The sequence below is a fragment of the Gasterosteus aculeatus genome, chromosome 14 (assembly GCF_964276395.1).
Source record: "Gasterosteus aculeatus chromosome 14, fGasAcu3.hap1.1, whole genome shotgun sequence".
NCBI classification, from domain to species: Eukaryota; Metazoa; Chordata; class Actinopteri; order Perciformes; family Gasterosteidae; genus Gasterosteus; species Gasterosteus aculeatus.
In genome coordinates this window covers 8,246,587-8,261,409 of record NC_135702.1, presented here as the reverse complement: position 1 = coordinate 8,261,409, position 14,823 = coordinate 8,246,587, and the positions used below count along the sequence as shown (strand labels likewise).

The 14,823-nt window shown below is 46.6% G+C and overlaps 2 protein-coding genes and 1 long non-coding RNA gene across 4 annotated transcripts; 1 reads left to right on the top strand and 2 right to left on the bottom strand.

Annotated features, from left to right (window-relative positions):
- Positions 1 to 320: 320 nt before the first annotated feature.
- nfkbil1 (nuclear factor of kappa light polypeptide gene enhancer in B-cells inhibitor-like 1) lies at positions 321 to 2,347 on the bottom strand. Of its 2 annotated transcripts, none has more exons than XM_040198431.2 (4): positions 1,920 to 2,347; positions 1,703 to 1,815; positions 1,089 to 1,200; positions 321 to 1,007 (listed from the first exon to the last, which is right to left on the bottom strand). In XM_040198431.2, exons 1-4 carry the CDS (start codon positions 2,191 to 2,193, stop codon positions 400 to 402), a joined length of 1,107 nt encoding a protein of 368 aa, XP_040054365.2. In that variant the 5' UTR covers positions 2,194 to 2,347; the 3' UTR covers positions 321 to 399. The 2 variants fall into 2 exon arrangements, with proteins under 2 accessions (XP_040054365.2, XP_040054366.2); XM_040198432.2 differs by having other exon boundaries at positions 321 to 986; positions 1,920 to 2,333.
- LOC120832313 (uncharacterized) lies at positions 2,255 to 4,656 on the top strand. The gene is made up of 2 exons (XR_005714171.2): positions 2,255 to 2,388; positions 3,779 to 4,656. It is a non-coding gene; the product is annotated as an uncharacterized LOC120832313 (long non-coding RNA).
- Positions 4,657 to 6,111: 1,455 nt separating this feature from the next.
- On the bottom strand, positions 6,112 to 8,167 carry LOC120832270 (apelin receptor B-like). The gene has a single exon (XM_040198434.2). It carries the CDS (start codon positions 8,046 to 8,048, stop codon positions 6,978 to 6,980), a length of 1,071 nt encoding a protein of 356 aa, XP_040054368.1. The 5' UTR covers positions 8,049 to 8,167; the 3' UTR covers positions 6,112 to 6,977.
- Between the last annotated feature and the right edge of the window lie 6,656 nt (positions 8,168 to 14,823).

Below are 14,823 nucleotides of genomic sequence, written 5' to 3'. Positions count from 1 at the left end.
TTCCATTTTTGGGGGCACAGTAGATGAGTACTTCAAGGACAGCGGTGGACCTCAAGGATAAAGAAGACTAGCAGAATAGATCTAAGCATTATTACCATCCTTGTGTACCCTTGAGCAAGGCCTTGAAGCCTCAACTGCTCCCCACGCAGCTTCGAGGTGTGTCAGTAAAACCTCAAACCACCAGTTTTAAACGCATTTGTGTGACGAGGTGCACTCTGCTTTGTTTATGTATCCCAGGGGTACTTCCTGGTTATGTGTGACTGAGGACTTTTCACCCGAGGAAAGAACGAGGACCAAAACGAGGACCTTCATCGATCCAGTTTTGTGTAAAGTTCAGCTTTATTACGGCGTCTCCCGGAAAAGCACAGCGGCAGCAACGTGATACTGTTTCGCTTGATTTTAAGTCCTCAGACTATGAGCCAGCCTGTTGAGCTCCTGCGACAGAGCTGTGACCGTGTCCAGGATCCGCTGCCTGTCCGTCTCCTCCAACCGGGCCTCACATCGCTGGGCGAACTTGTCGGGGTGCCACAGCGCCTGCTGCTTCCGGAGCATCTTTCGAAACACCGGCACGTCCTTCCTGTCCACGCCGTGCAGCATCACGTCCAGCATCTCGTGCACCGTGCCTCGGGGAGCGGGCCAGGGGATGTCGCCGTAGCTCAGCTTCGCGCCGCCAGACGATGAGCCGCCGCCGCCGCCGCCGTCCCCGCTAAAGGTGGCGGCGCACCTTTCGTCGTAACTGCGCTTCTTGCCCAGCCGGACCTCCTCCTCTTTGCGCGCCGCTCGTGCCAGATACTCCTCGTGCTCCCTCTGCAGCTTCTCGTTCAGCTCCTTCTGGCTTTGCGCTTCCTGCTCCCGCTGTTGGCTGCTCTTCTTTCTCTTCCACCCGGAAGACGCCGCCGCCAGCCTCTGAGCCTCGGCGTGCTTTTGATCAAAATATTCTTTTCTGATGCGGTCGGCCCAGTCCCCGAAGTCTTCCTCGTCATCATCTACAGGAAGAAAATCGTCAGCTGTGAAACAAATACAGTAGAGTTATTATGAAAGTGAGACGAAAGCGGCTGTTCGGTACGTAACACTGAGTTCAAATGTACCATCGTATACGCCAAAGGTTTCACAGAATTCATCCTCGCATTCGCCGAACAGCTTTTCCATCCACTCCTTCTCGGGGTCTCTTTCAGAAGGGCGGCTCATGTTTTCGGCAGTCTGAGGAATAAAGGGAGACCCGTATGTGAAATGAGGTCCAGCCCCGGCAGACTGTTCAAAGGACACTGATGACAAAGAGTCACACAAACATAAAAAAAACACACAAATCACATAAACATCGCAGAGATGTTTTCTCCAACGTTCCAGGCAGATGATGGTTTTCATTACATTTGGTATGAAAAATCCAACCCACCCCAAATAGAAACTTGCTTGAGAGAGATTTAATGAGTAATCCTTGCCTTTCAACAACAATACCTTCTATTTATCATTTCGGTAAGATTCTTTTGATACGCCTGTTGTGGTCATAAATTGTGCAATTGTGATGTGATCAAACGTTATAACGCAGATGCAATACTTCCCTTAAACACAAGAAACCAAAACGTGCTTATTCTGATTTTAGAAAACAAATGAAAAGGACGAATCCATATATTATCAACACACACTTCTCAACGGCAGCTATTGGAACACAACCACTGATCCGTTACTAAATGTCTAAACTCACCTCTTTACGTTTGCTCCAGTTGAGCAGATCTTGAGGTGTGACTCCGGCGTTGTTCGGTTCATTCAAAGCTTCGGGGCAGCGCTTCTTCAGCGGAACAACCAGGTCATCGTACGCTGCGGCGGGGGGGAGAAGAACAACAAACAAAAGACTTTGAGAAAAGACGGTCCGAGGCGGAGTCCTTTCAACCAGCGCGCCGCCGCCGCCGCGTCCTCCTCACCGGACTTCCCGTGTTTCAGAGCCCGGTTGGCCGCGGTGTGGAGCGCCGTGTCTCCTTTGCGGTCCTTCCGGAGGACGTCGGCTCCGTGCTGGAGCAGCAGCCGCAGCGCGGCGTCGTCCCCCGAGCCGCAGGCCAGGTGCAGCGGGCTCCTCTCCCTCTTGCCCTGGGAGAAGTTTACGTCCAGGTCCCGGTGCTTCCGCAGATAGGACTTGAGCTTCAGCAGCCCGCCCTCCTCCACGTATCTCCACACGCGCCTCTGTTTGCGAGACAACATGCGGGCGGACGAAACGCAAGCGACCGGGGACACACGGGGGGTTCTTTTTGACTTTCGGTGGGTTGTGTTAGCTTTGGTTAGCTCCTGTAGGCCGTCGGCTAACCCCGGTCCTGCTTCTTAATAGCTCCGAAGCCTGCATCTGTTCGCAGCCCAAAGTTCCGGGGACGGAAGGTGTTCCCGATTTTGCCACTAGGGGTCAGTATTTTACTATCGCTGAAATCATCATTTGATAAACTTAACCCGTGTTACCACAAGCAGGAGAGGATGCCCCGAAATACAACGTGTGTCCCGTCCTAGTCTTCATGACGTGAAAACAGAGACCCACTGTTCATCCTGTGTAATGCTGATGTCTTCTACTTTGCCAATGACTCAGCATTCATAAGCCCTGTCTGCTCCTTTGGGGTTCCTGCGCCTCAGACTCCTTTCAACATGCCACCTGTCAGGAAGGTGTCACGTAGAGAGGTCCTCTGTGTGATTTTATATCCGGATATATACTGCACATCAGCGGTTAAGAAATATTTAACCCCCCCCCCCACCCCCTAAACACGTACTATAATTCATAGTAATGCAATCTTGATTATTTGTCAAATTCTAGGATTTCATAATGAACTGCTACATGAAGTGTTATGACTCAGTGTGTTCGGGTGCAGCTCAGTGCTAAACTGTTACAGCTGTCTGAAATCTGACAGAAATTGTCCCTGTAGACTGGAAGATGAAGCACAGTGTTTGACGGTCCCCACACTTATTCTCACTGAGGACCCACTTTGAATACTTTGTAAATAATATAAACTTAAAAAATCTATTTTGTTTGTTATTAATAGTTTTTAATAGAAGAACATCTCTTGATGGAAAATCGAGGATACAACTTTCATTTGGTTGATACTAAGTCTTGTCTAACAGCAATCTACACGATTAAATCAAGCACATGAATGAATCATGTATGTATGTGGATTATTCTACCGATCCCTTCAAGGTGGGGCTGTAATATCAAATAAGGGTTTGCAGTGTGTTTGCATTACTAACAGTTCAGAAACATCTCTGCAACCCAATATGAGATTAAAGCCACGTTTGGACATTGTCATCGGCTCCTTCCTAAATCGATGCAGACTGGTGTTGTCCTGTTTCATTTCTTGCTTACTTGCAGCTATCTCTACCTGTGATGCTTCAATTAGTGCAGCTGATCCTCTGAACTGGCTCGGTCCTGCTGCAGATGACAGAGCATCCATTTAGGCCTGAGGGAGGGAAGGATGCACAATGGAGAGGATAGAGGAGGGAATGAAGGGACACTTTGTGCCTTGTGAAGAGGACGATCTCCTCTGAGACTCACACAACCCAAGATCCGGAGTCCCCAAAAAGCTTGGGCCCTTCCGCTCTTTTCTCCCGTCGGAAACGACGTGTTGCCACTAACGATGGCCGTCTTGTGTGGACGTCTTTGAAATGTCCGCCGTCTCGGGGGGGAGAGACGGAGTGAAAGCAGAGGCCGAGGGAGAAAGAGACTTCTGATTCGTCACTTCAGGTGTTCGAGTCACATGCCTGCCGCTATGTGTGCTCGAAGATTTATCGTCCCTTTTTGTTTTTTCCACAGCTCCCAATTGTCACAGTGTTTAAAGCAAGCACCCATTGTCCCCCAAGACCCCAGACGAGTGCCTTAAAAACAGAAAGATGCTTCTGAAAGACAGGATATGCCCGGTCAGGAACCCCTACCTCTGCTTTCCTGCCCGGCCCGCTGACTTCATCCTGTCCGTGAGGTCTGTCGTCCTTCTGGGACGGCGCGGGGAGGAGCGCACCAAGACCGGGCGGCAGGAAGCCGAGGGCCCTCCAAGACGCCCCGGGGGTCAGCATCTCATCCTACCAGGACCAAGGCTCCAGGTCCGCCATTGTGGAAGGAGGAAGGAGGAGAAACGTGTGCACACTTCCTCTGTCTATTTTCTGCGTGACCTGGTTTATTTGGTTGTGATTTATGGACAGCTGAACATTACGCTGCTGACACAAAGGCCATTGTGAGCAGTTTATATGACAAGGAATGAGTTGAGGCGGGCGCGCCAATAGAAAGTGGGCCTACTCACCTCTGCCTTTAGTTTCTGTTGATTTGCATCAGTTGAGGTTTTGGGGTTTGGCCTTTTCACAGTCTCCATTGTATAGATGGATCACCTCCTAAAAAAATAGAACTTACCCCAAACTTCAAACACCTTATGTATATTATTTATTCTGTGAATTTTTGAACATTCTTCTGTGAACATTTGGTACATTCCACCGTCTTTCAAATATAATACACCTCTTTTCCCTGGAAGATCTTGTATATGTTTTAAAAAATATTTATGTAATCTATATTCTTATATCGTGGTCCTCAAATTGGGAGGTACTTGCTTTTTATTTTAATTTTCTATGAATAGATGTATTGTTATTCTTAGCTAATTCATTGTATTTGAATCCTATTCGACAATAAACCAAATTCTCACATGCTTTTGTTTTGAAAAATGTGGACTGACCTTAAATGGTTTGATCCATTTCCACTGAAAACAGAGAAAATAATGAGAAAGCCATTTGTTATTCCTTAGAGAAGGAGAATGAAGGCTGTTTATCCCCTCGGGAGGCTACTTCCAGTGGAGACACACTCAGTTTTCACACTCACAGAGGAATGAAAATGTTTGTGTAATCATTTCTGAACATGCATCTCAGACACAACAGGCAGCCTCCAGGCTCAAAGGGCACCAGTCGCCCTTCCTCCTGTAGTTTGTTGTCTCGCTTTAAGCTCATGCCATGAAATCTTGGTAACGTGATCCACATCGGCTTCATAAAACATAAAAACCCATGTCAACAGTATATCCAGATTATCTTTCATGCAGGGCTTTGACTTTGATGCTGACAGGCGGAGGATTACATGACAATTAGTCCTGTAAAGAATTGCTGCTGAGTGAAATTTTACTGTACGCTGTTTCATCACTTCACCACAGATTCTCAAGTTGTTCCGCCATATCTAATGTCCTTCTGTTGCGTGCAACTGATTTACAGAGAATTCTTTATCTTCTGTAGACAAACCTTTGCAGACTAAATCAAGGTGTATTTCATAAAGATTCTGTGAAGTCTGGGTTTCTGTCTCTGGGCTCAGATGAGATTAAGGAGCTGAGGCGGCGATGAAGGAGACAGAGTGAGTGTCGCTGCAGCTGCTGGATTCCTTTTCTCCCACAAGGACGAGGAAGTTTACAGATTTCACCTGTAAAATGTAAGACTTTTGTCACATTCACTAAACCTCCACCCACCCTGACCAAACGGCACACTAGTGAACTGTAATTGTAGGCGATTAAAAGTAAGCGTGTCCGTCACAGGTAATACACAAGCAGATAGTCGACTCCCAGTTCAAATCAGTAACCAGGGATTAGTTCAATCCCTCTGTCTCCCTGCTGTTGCTGATTACATTGCGTGAAAAGCTCTTTACAGTCAACATTGCTGAATTCTAATATACAGCTCGGCAACCTGTTGTTGTGTGTGTTTTTACCAAGAATTAACGAGAAAGAGTTACCCATAGATTATGAACTCAAGGAGACACATTACACCACGGGGTCTTTTGTAACAGAAAGAGAGCGCTAATGTCGTGGTAATTAACCCGTGAGACTTAAACTCCTCCAGAACAAAGCCAAATGTCCTCTGCTTGATCCAATTTAGAAACTTTGTTTTTCACTGTTTGTGTGAGCGAATTTGGAGGCAGCAGAAGAAGCAAACATCCCGGACGGGTGAAAAACAGAAGTCAAACTTGCATTTCCTGCAGACACACGCTTTGATTTGGACCCTGCGAAACAATAGGAGGGAGACTGCCTGCTCTGAGCAATGCACCAACAGGAAGAAGCACATTCACTGGATGGGAGAAAATACATTCCAGCGAAACTTAACAAGCAACAAAGTGACACAGAATGCTGTTGGTTTTTTTTTCAAAGCACTTTTTTTTATTACAAATCATAGACAAACAATTCAAAATAATGCGTATTCACAAATGCTTATTTGTCAGAGAACAAATTCGCTGCCGCTCAATAAACAAACTCATTCCTTCATATGCACAGTCACACAACCGCAGACTGTCAGAGGAGTCACCTTTAATTGGGCTCTCCACCAGCCTGAAAACATTTGTCAGCTGCCATCTGTCTGTCTGGACCCCCCCCCCCCCCCCCCCATCCCGTCCCCAACCCCCATTCCCTCTTTCCCACTATGCCCGTCTCTCCTTACAGCACTCTTATCAGACTGCAACACCTCCTACCGACTGGCACACCCTCTCCACACACAAACACACACAAACGTAACACTGCTGGCCGTAATGGGGGGGGGGGGGGGGGGTGGGGGGGGCGGTCGTCTGGTTGATATCACACTTCAAGTGCTTACAAATGAAAACAAGAACAGTGGGGGCAAATGGCTTGACTTGGCGACAGGATCGTGGTGGTCAAAAGCTCGGTATTTTGCATAAAAAGTCCACAGGAGAACCACACGAGCATGTGGGTTCCACTTAAAATACATTCCACTTTTTCAAAAAGTCTGGGTTATGCTCGGCCCCTTACAGTAAATAGTTGAGTTTTTCACCCTTTTGAGCGTGGCCAGACCCCAAAACCACAAGCCCGACTGTCGTCTTCTGCCGATTGGTCTCAGTGGTCCACAGGTTCAGACAGTAGCAAAGGTAAAAACTCTGACGCAGACCTGGGGTTCTGATCCGAGAGCAAGCACCCAGCGCTGTACAGTTACCTGCTTCATTTTGCATTGTTCACCTCGTCCCCAGCATGCATCTGGGCCCTCAACCGTCATCACACCTTGGTGGCCAGAGATTGAGCCTCTGTCTTCTGAGAGGACAGGGAGTTGGCGGTACTCGCGTGCAAGGACTTCTTCAGGTTAAGCAGGCACAGGCACTGGGATCTGAAGCGCAGGTCGAAGAAGGCGTATAGAAAGGGGTTGAGGCAGCTGTTGACGTAGGCCAGGCAGGTGGCGTAAGGGTGAGCCACCAGCAGGAAACGCAGGAAACTGCAGGTGGAGGGAAAAAACTCGAGGTAGGAGAGGGCGTCGGCGGTCTTCACGAGGTGGAACGGCATCCAGCAGGCGGCAAACACCACCACCAGCGTGGTGATGATCTTCAGCAGCCTCCTCTTACGCTGGTCCTCCTTGCGCAGCGTGTTGAAGTGGCGGGTGACGGTGCAGCCGATGAAGACGTAGCACACCATCATCGCCAGGAAAGGTATGAGGAAGCCCAGCGCCGAGGAGGAGATGCTGAGACCAGTGACCCACAGGTTCTCTTGGTCTTTCCTCGTCGTCACCAGGCTGAAGTCCATGCCGCAGATTGTGCGGTTGGTGTTCGCATCGTATTTGGTGGTGCGAAAGAGCAGAGTCGGAGCCGCCAGCACACCGGACAGCAGCCAGATGGCCGCCAGGCAGGCTTGCATGTGGCCACGTGTGCGCAGCTGGGTGCTGGACAAGGAGTGGACGATGGCCAAGTAGCGGTCGAAGCTCATGCAGGTGAGGCAGAAGACGCTGGCGTACATGTTGAGCAGGACCACGTAGCTGCTGATCTTGCACAGGGCCACCCCGAAGGGCCAGTGGTAGCCCATGGCGGTGTAGACGGCCCACAGAGGCAGAGTGACCACGAAGGTGAGGTCAGCCAGGGCCAGGTTGCCGATGTAGACGTCGGCGGCGCGCCGCTTGCCCTGCGCCCTCCAAACGGTGAAGATCACCACTCCGTTTCCCGAGAGGCCGAGGATGAAAATGAGCATGTAGAGCACGGGGATGACGGAGTATGACGGCATCCACTCGGAATAGTCGCACATGGTGGAGTTTTCTGCCTCGTCGTACTCGTAGTAATCATAAGGACCTGCAGTTGGCTCCATCTCTGTTTTTTGTTATTGTCCTTGAAAAAGGAAAAAAAAGAAGAGGGAACGATCTGTGTCGTGTAGATAGATCCAAAACAGTTATCAGCACTCTGATGTCTGTAGCAACATGTGAAATCTGCCCAACCTTATATACCCCCCACCCAGACTTGAAACCTCCCCGGACGCCCCTCCTCCCCTCCTCGCCTCCCTCTGCCCTCCCCCTCTCTGCTCTGAAGAACACACTCCCTCACTGCATACATGCCCATCTCCTTCCATTGATACATAGGGAAGCCGCTTAAGGCTCATAATATCAGTTGAAAATACTTTGTACAGTATTTTCAGTTTATAGTCATATATAGTTTCCTCAAATATTCTGCATAAAGTTGTAAATATGTAGTTTAGAGGAATCCAGGTTGAATAAAACTCAAGTATATATCTTTTAGAACTTGCCACAGATATAATTGCTATTTATTTTAGGGAATGAGGTTATTTAGACATGTTTTGGACACTAGCCTATGAGTCAAGTCTGGGCATGACTTTCCAAAAGTAGTTCATTTCAATATCAACCGAGAGTCGTATTGGTACCGGAGCACTCTGCTGAAATCCAAATGAGCGCTATTAACATTTCTATGTCTGTTTTGTTCATGTCTCTACATGTTCGTACGAGTAAAACCACATTCTAAAGGCAAAATACAGGTGCGTTGAGTGCTAATGAACCACAGGTTGAGCAAAACTTGACCTCATTAACATTAAGACAAAATGCCAAGAAACATGTGGAATAATCGTCTGTTCAATTAATCCGATCAGACTTTCGGACAAATTGCCAAGATTTAAAAAGAGAAAAATGTAGGTGACAAATGAACACCTAAATTAAACAAATATTACAATACAGGTGATTTTAAATTCAACACAAAAGCGATAAAATGATTAACTAAGGGCAAGAGTTGTAACAGAATATTTGCATTTACATTCTTACAATGTTAAAGCTACTCAAGAGCAAAGGCAAAGTGTTTATTGAAAGGACACGCTGTCTCTCGGGTGTGTTTCTCGGCCCAGGTGGGTCGCCTCAGTCTCCAGTCCGCTCCGTCTCTCAGCACGGAGGCAGCGGTGGCGCCTCGGGGCGACAACCTTTAGACACAACTACTGTATCACTCAACAATCTTTCCCTGCTGATCCCTTCCTCCACCCCTCCGTCCTCCTCAACTGCCCTCCCCGCTCATCTCCGGCTCCCTCTCATTGTGAAGACGAGGATTGATTCTGTCTTCCTCCGCTTTCGCCGACGTCATGTGCTCTCAGGGAACTGTTACTGCCAGTTACTGTGATGCGATCTTGTGTAGTTAAATGGAACTGATGGGAGTTGTGTTCTCTGTGCTCCCTCTCTCTCTTTTGGTTGATTGTCCGTCCAGCTCTTTGTCCATCCGGCAGGAAAAGGGGCATAAAGCGAGCTTCCTATCTGCGCTCTGGTGGGTCGGTGGACTGTTTTTAGAAAGCGTTCGCTGACAGAGATGTGAATATACAGCTAAATTAAACGGAAGGCCTTGATGAGTACATTGATCCGCCCACTCACTTTTTTTTTTTCCTTTTTCAAAATCCCCTCGTTAGCCGTCATGGATCAGTATCACAATGGCAGGATAAGAAACACGGAAATAAAAGCGTGACAATCTTGCCGGAGATTGAGATCCATCTGAAAAAAAGCTGGAACCTCCTCACGCGGCCTCCATCGCTTCGTTCAGAGTCCTCCATGTTTGTCCTGCTAATAGCCCACCTGTGTCTCAGATTGATGGTTGTTATTGTTGGTGCTGTCATCTCATGTGTGGCCACGTGCTGTAAACCACACATGAAGCACCGACGCAACAGACCCGGGTTATGGAAAAAAAAGAGCAGCATGTGATCCTCAAAACATGAGCAAATGTGAAAGGACACAAACACACCGCAGCGACGGTCTGAGCTGCGGAGGACCTCTCTGATCTTTCATCGCGACCTTTTGTGTTTCCAAGTTTATAGGCGTGTTTTAGGTGATACTCGCTGCACAAAAAGCGCGTGAGGTGTGTGTTCCTGTCCTGTGAGGTGCGTGTGAGGGTTGGCGGGGGGGGGGGGGGGGGGTTTCGACAGTTGTTTGATGTGTGTGTTAAGCTGTCAAGGACCACATGCACGGGCCCCCCCTGCACTGAGACAGCTGGCTCCTCCAGGCTTTGTTTTGCGATCCCAGCAAGCTCGTCGGAAAAAAAAATCATGATATCACACGTCTGACCCGATAGCAGCTCGACCAGCAGACTGGCGGACAAACGGCTGAGGCGGCACAATTTGCATTAACAATCACATCAACGGTCTGATCCGTTCCTTTAATTATCTCAATGCTGCCAAAGGCAACACCTCCGGCGGCCCGGCTGGAAAGCTTCAACATTTGCTCAACATCACCCTTCACTCTTTTTTTTGTCAGCAAAGACGGTGAGGTTATTAACACCAGTTAACACCAGCTTGTCGGGACTCACCGGGTCACACATTTTCTCACCGTTCCAGGGACGACCCTTGTGGCTTTAACTGGAGCTTTACAGCCTTTTGTCGCTGCCTCAGGTAGACTGGTGACACAATCTGAAGGATGTCCGCATGACGTCAGGCTGTGTTCAACATTTTTTTTTTTCCTGGAAACCCGCTGGAGCTCCCGTCTGATTCAGATGAATGGGTTGTCTGTGGCGAAGGCGGCCAGATTAAATGACCGGCACAGAGTCCCACGTTAATGTATTTGATTTCTGGTTATTGGAGCTGTCCAGGAATAGATCCTCACTTACAAAAAGCTTTTTCTCCAGAAACACAGCAAGCTCCACCAATGCGCTAAAGTGAGGCGACTTTCAGACGAAATTGGCTCCAACCTCAATCTAAGTAAGATAACGTAATTAGCTCCGCAAATAGATGATGTTTTCTACAGCTTCTTATTTTCGTTAATTGTAGATTAACAGCAGGAAGCAGCTGGGGCAGACTTCTTGCAGAGTTTTTTATCTATATGATAACGTTCACTTCCTTGACCGCACACACACACGTGATGTTTTTATGACCTTTTGACCCTGCTGACCCCACTGCACCTCAGTACCTCATCCAAGACAGCAGCAGCTACTCTGAATTAGCAGCTAACGCACACATGGAAGTCTGTTTGCCGCAGGACGCTTCCTGCTTGGAAGATGTTGATGTTTTTTTGCGCTAGTTCAGAAGCTGGCCAGAATTGTTTGTTTAATATCATTTTGAGGAAATCCCAAAGTGGATTCACAAAGAAGTATAAATAGCTCAAACTCCAGGGTCACCAATGAAAGTATAACAAATAGAGAAAGGCGGGGAGGGTCCTCGTCTCTCACGCAGGAGAGCCGAGAAGTCTTTTAATCAGAGGGAACATGAGCAAGACGTAAATGTCTCATTCATAGAGGCAGTGAGGTTACTCTACTGCTGCAAGTCACCAAAACAACAACAATACGGACCAATTAGGGAACTAATCAACAGAGAGATTTTTGAGTTAGGTGATGGGTTCAGTCTGCTGAGGTAAAGTGAGATTAATACAACATTCTTTACGTGAAATAAGCGGATGGAATAAGCGGAGGCCTCCCACCTGTCGGGGAACGCACTGTAATGAAAACCTGGTCATTTTTAGTACGTTCCTGTTGCTTTAATGCACTATACATGCTCTCTTCTCCAGCACGGCTGTAAATGTGAGCCTGCCTTTACAGTGAATATATGCATTTAGCTAATGTTGACCAAGTAAGGCTTTAGCTAAAAAAAAAAAAACACGATTTAGAATGCATGAACATTTATGTTATGGTCATAGTGTCTTTTTTATGCATTGCATTAGATCAAATGGTTCATGTAATATTTTGTTCATCCCTCTCGCCCATATATGGATGGGACAAAATACTAACAAATTACAAATCTAAAGGCAGAAACCTGTTACAGTGTAGTTAGACATTTTAAGTGCAATGTCAGACTTTTGTTTATGTTATAATGGCGACATCTTTGAAGGCCCAGCATGCTTTATTGCGCACCATTCCCCACTTCCTGTGAGGAAAATCCAGCAGGCGAGAAAGTTCCCTGCACACCTTCTCCTGGATGAAAGATTATTTCACAAAATCCCGTGAAACAGCACTGGAGTCTTAGAACAGAAGGTAGTCTACAAACTGTGTGAACTATCGCAAAATGCACTGCAGGGTTTGTAAAGTCTTTTATCCTTCCCATGTAACATGAACCGTTTTATGGATTTTTGTGGCTGTCCGAACTTCACATAGTTTTGAAACACAAGCCTCCCCTTTAGTTTCAAAGCTGAGAGATGCAGGCATACAAAGACACACACATAAACACACACACACCCACCCACACACACACACGCACACACATGGATACAAACTATGTAACACCCATGACTCCGCTGGATGCAATACAATAAGCTATTGTAACTTCAAACCGAAGGTCTTGACGCCCATGTGCTTTTGTCATTAGTCTCAATTATAACAGGTTATGAGGTCACTTGCTCACGTGTTAAGACAAACATCCCTTAACTCTCCCTCTCAAGACACACACGTACAAAAACACACAATGAATGCAAAAATAACGTTGCAGCTCACATGTTGGAGTCGACAATCCAAGTTGTAATTTTGCTGAAACCCTTGATGCTCACTATTTGTGGAGCTCAGATCACTGTTTGATTCCAAGCTTAATATTCTTTACTCAATTCTTCTTCTGGTGTTATCCTTGTTTCTCTTATCCCAGCAGATTAGTGAAACAACCTTTCACCTTGTATTCATATTTTCAAAAAAGCCCAGTGTCCACAATGAAAAAACAATATGGCTGTCATTCTCCAAAACGGCCGCCAGCCAATGCCGTTATATACCTGGATTGTGATTGGCTTATCCAAATTTTCAGAGAAATTGTCCAAAAAAAATAGTGCTGATCAACGCTCAATCTGATCAATCCTTGCCTGAGTTATTTAGTATAGAATACATGGTCTGTGGAATGCGTACTCCAACGTTGATATCACACAAAAGAAAGTATTACACATGATGGTGTCCTGAACTCGATCAGTGCTTGGTGCTAGGATTGATCTGTATCAGAATCCAAATAAAATCAATGTGTGGAGGTGGATGGACAGCTCAATGTCAGTGATGACCTTGTTAGTGGAATGGCATCACAGGACCTCTGCATCATCTGTAACTGGTGGGTATTGGCTGAGCCTCTGGAAGACGTGAGCTATTCAGGGAACACTTCCCAGGTTTGCCATTGAGTCTCTTTGCCTTCACCAAGAAAGGCTGATACAACATCACGGCCTGTAAAGGTGGGAAAGAAAAGGATGCCAAGGGATTTTTCAGGGCCTTTATGCCGTGCGTTCTTTTAATCCGCATCCGGGAGAGTCTCAAAAACACAGACACATAGAACGCGTATGTCGGTTTCTCAAGCCTTGATCAATTTGATCTGTTCAACTGCGTGCAGGAAGATTCTGCTGTCAGCCTCTTCATCGTTGCAAGGACTGAAGCCTCATAGACGCTCTAGTTGATGGCAAAAAACGTGTTTCTCTTTGGTCAAAATTGTAACATTTTTACTTACTTACTATACTTTAATAAATTGTTTCATCAGAAACTTTATCTCTGATCAAAGAACAACAAGACATGTAACGAATAATGAGTAACAAACAGTATCTTGAAAAATAGCAGCCATATTTAATTTGTATTGACATTGCATTTCCTTGCATCCAAATACTACATTTTGGTGTGTTGATCAACAAAATATCACAAGCTATTTAAGTTATACACTAAAAAAAACATTATTTCTATTTTTGGAGACAGCCATCTTGAAAAATGGGCGGCATCTTGGAATTTCCAATTTTTCCAAATGAACACTTAATTCGTGGCATTATTCACGCCAAATTCAGTGCTCGTTTCACCAAGTGAATGATTCTCATAGAACATTGACTCAATCTGCTGGATTATCTCTCTGTTATCGCAGGCCGCTCTGCGCGTCTCCTGCTCGCCATCGATATCAGTCGCTCCCAGATAAGTGTTGCTCGGGCTTCTATAACACACGCACACGTGCACACACACACACACACACACACACACACACACACACACATGCACAAGTACACACAGCAACATCCACACTTGCACTAGTGCCCACACCCCTCCCGTGTATCCTCTCTCAGCCACCGGCTTCCTTGATGGGGAGAGAGGGGACTAGATGGACGGGAAGAGAGGAGACAGCGGGGATGTGACACAACAATGGCAGGAAGTGACTTCAGATCAATTGAGATAAAGTCAAACACAACAGCGGAGAATCACCGAGCCAGCAAACATCCCCAGAAAAGAGATAAACATGCAACACAAACAACTAAATGTGGCAAGGCCACAAAAAACCTTTAAGACAGCAGCGCCACCCGTAACGTGGCACCAGGAGATTTTTAGTAACAAATCAGGGTATGAAACATTTTCTGTGTTTGTTGGGAATCTGATTAAGTAAATATCCTCAACTACTGGAATCATTTGTTTTGAATTCCTTATATCTATTGTGAACAGCTGTAGGGCGCTCTGTATGTTTAAATGTGCTTATTACACCATGACCCGAGAGCTTTAATAGGCAATGACTCACAGCCGTGGTTATTTATTCCTGTCAACTCAAATAGCGTCTTTCTGTTTTAAGCTCATGTTTGTCCCAATGTTGATGGCCTCTAACTCAAATCTCTGTGAACACCATGCATCCGATATACGTTTTAAGATTTGGAGTTGTGCAACGTTACCGTTCTCATTGCCTTATATTTAAACCCAAA

Excerpts from the sequence above, each read along its gene's own strand:
- nfkbil1 (XM_040198431.2), bottom strand. The coding sequence starts at position 2,193 with ATGTTGTCTCGCAAACAGAGGCGCGTGTGGAGATACGTGGAGGAGGGC. Across the intron at positions 1,201-1,702 it reads ACTGGAGCAAACGTAAAGAG|ACTGCCGAAAACATGAGCCG; the intron begins GTGAGTTTAGAC and ends TTTATTCCTCAG. Across the intron at positions 1,008-1,088 it reads AACCTTTGGCGTATACGATG|CTGACGATTTTCTTCCTGTA; the intron begins GTACATTTGAAC and ends TTTGTTTCACAG.
- LOC120832270 (XM_040198434.2), bottom strand. The coding sequence starts at position 8,048 with ATGGAGCCAACTGCAGGTCCTTATGATTACTACGAGTACGACGAGGCA.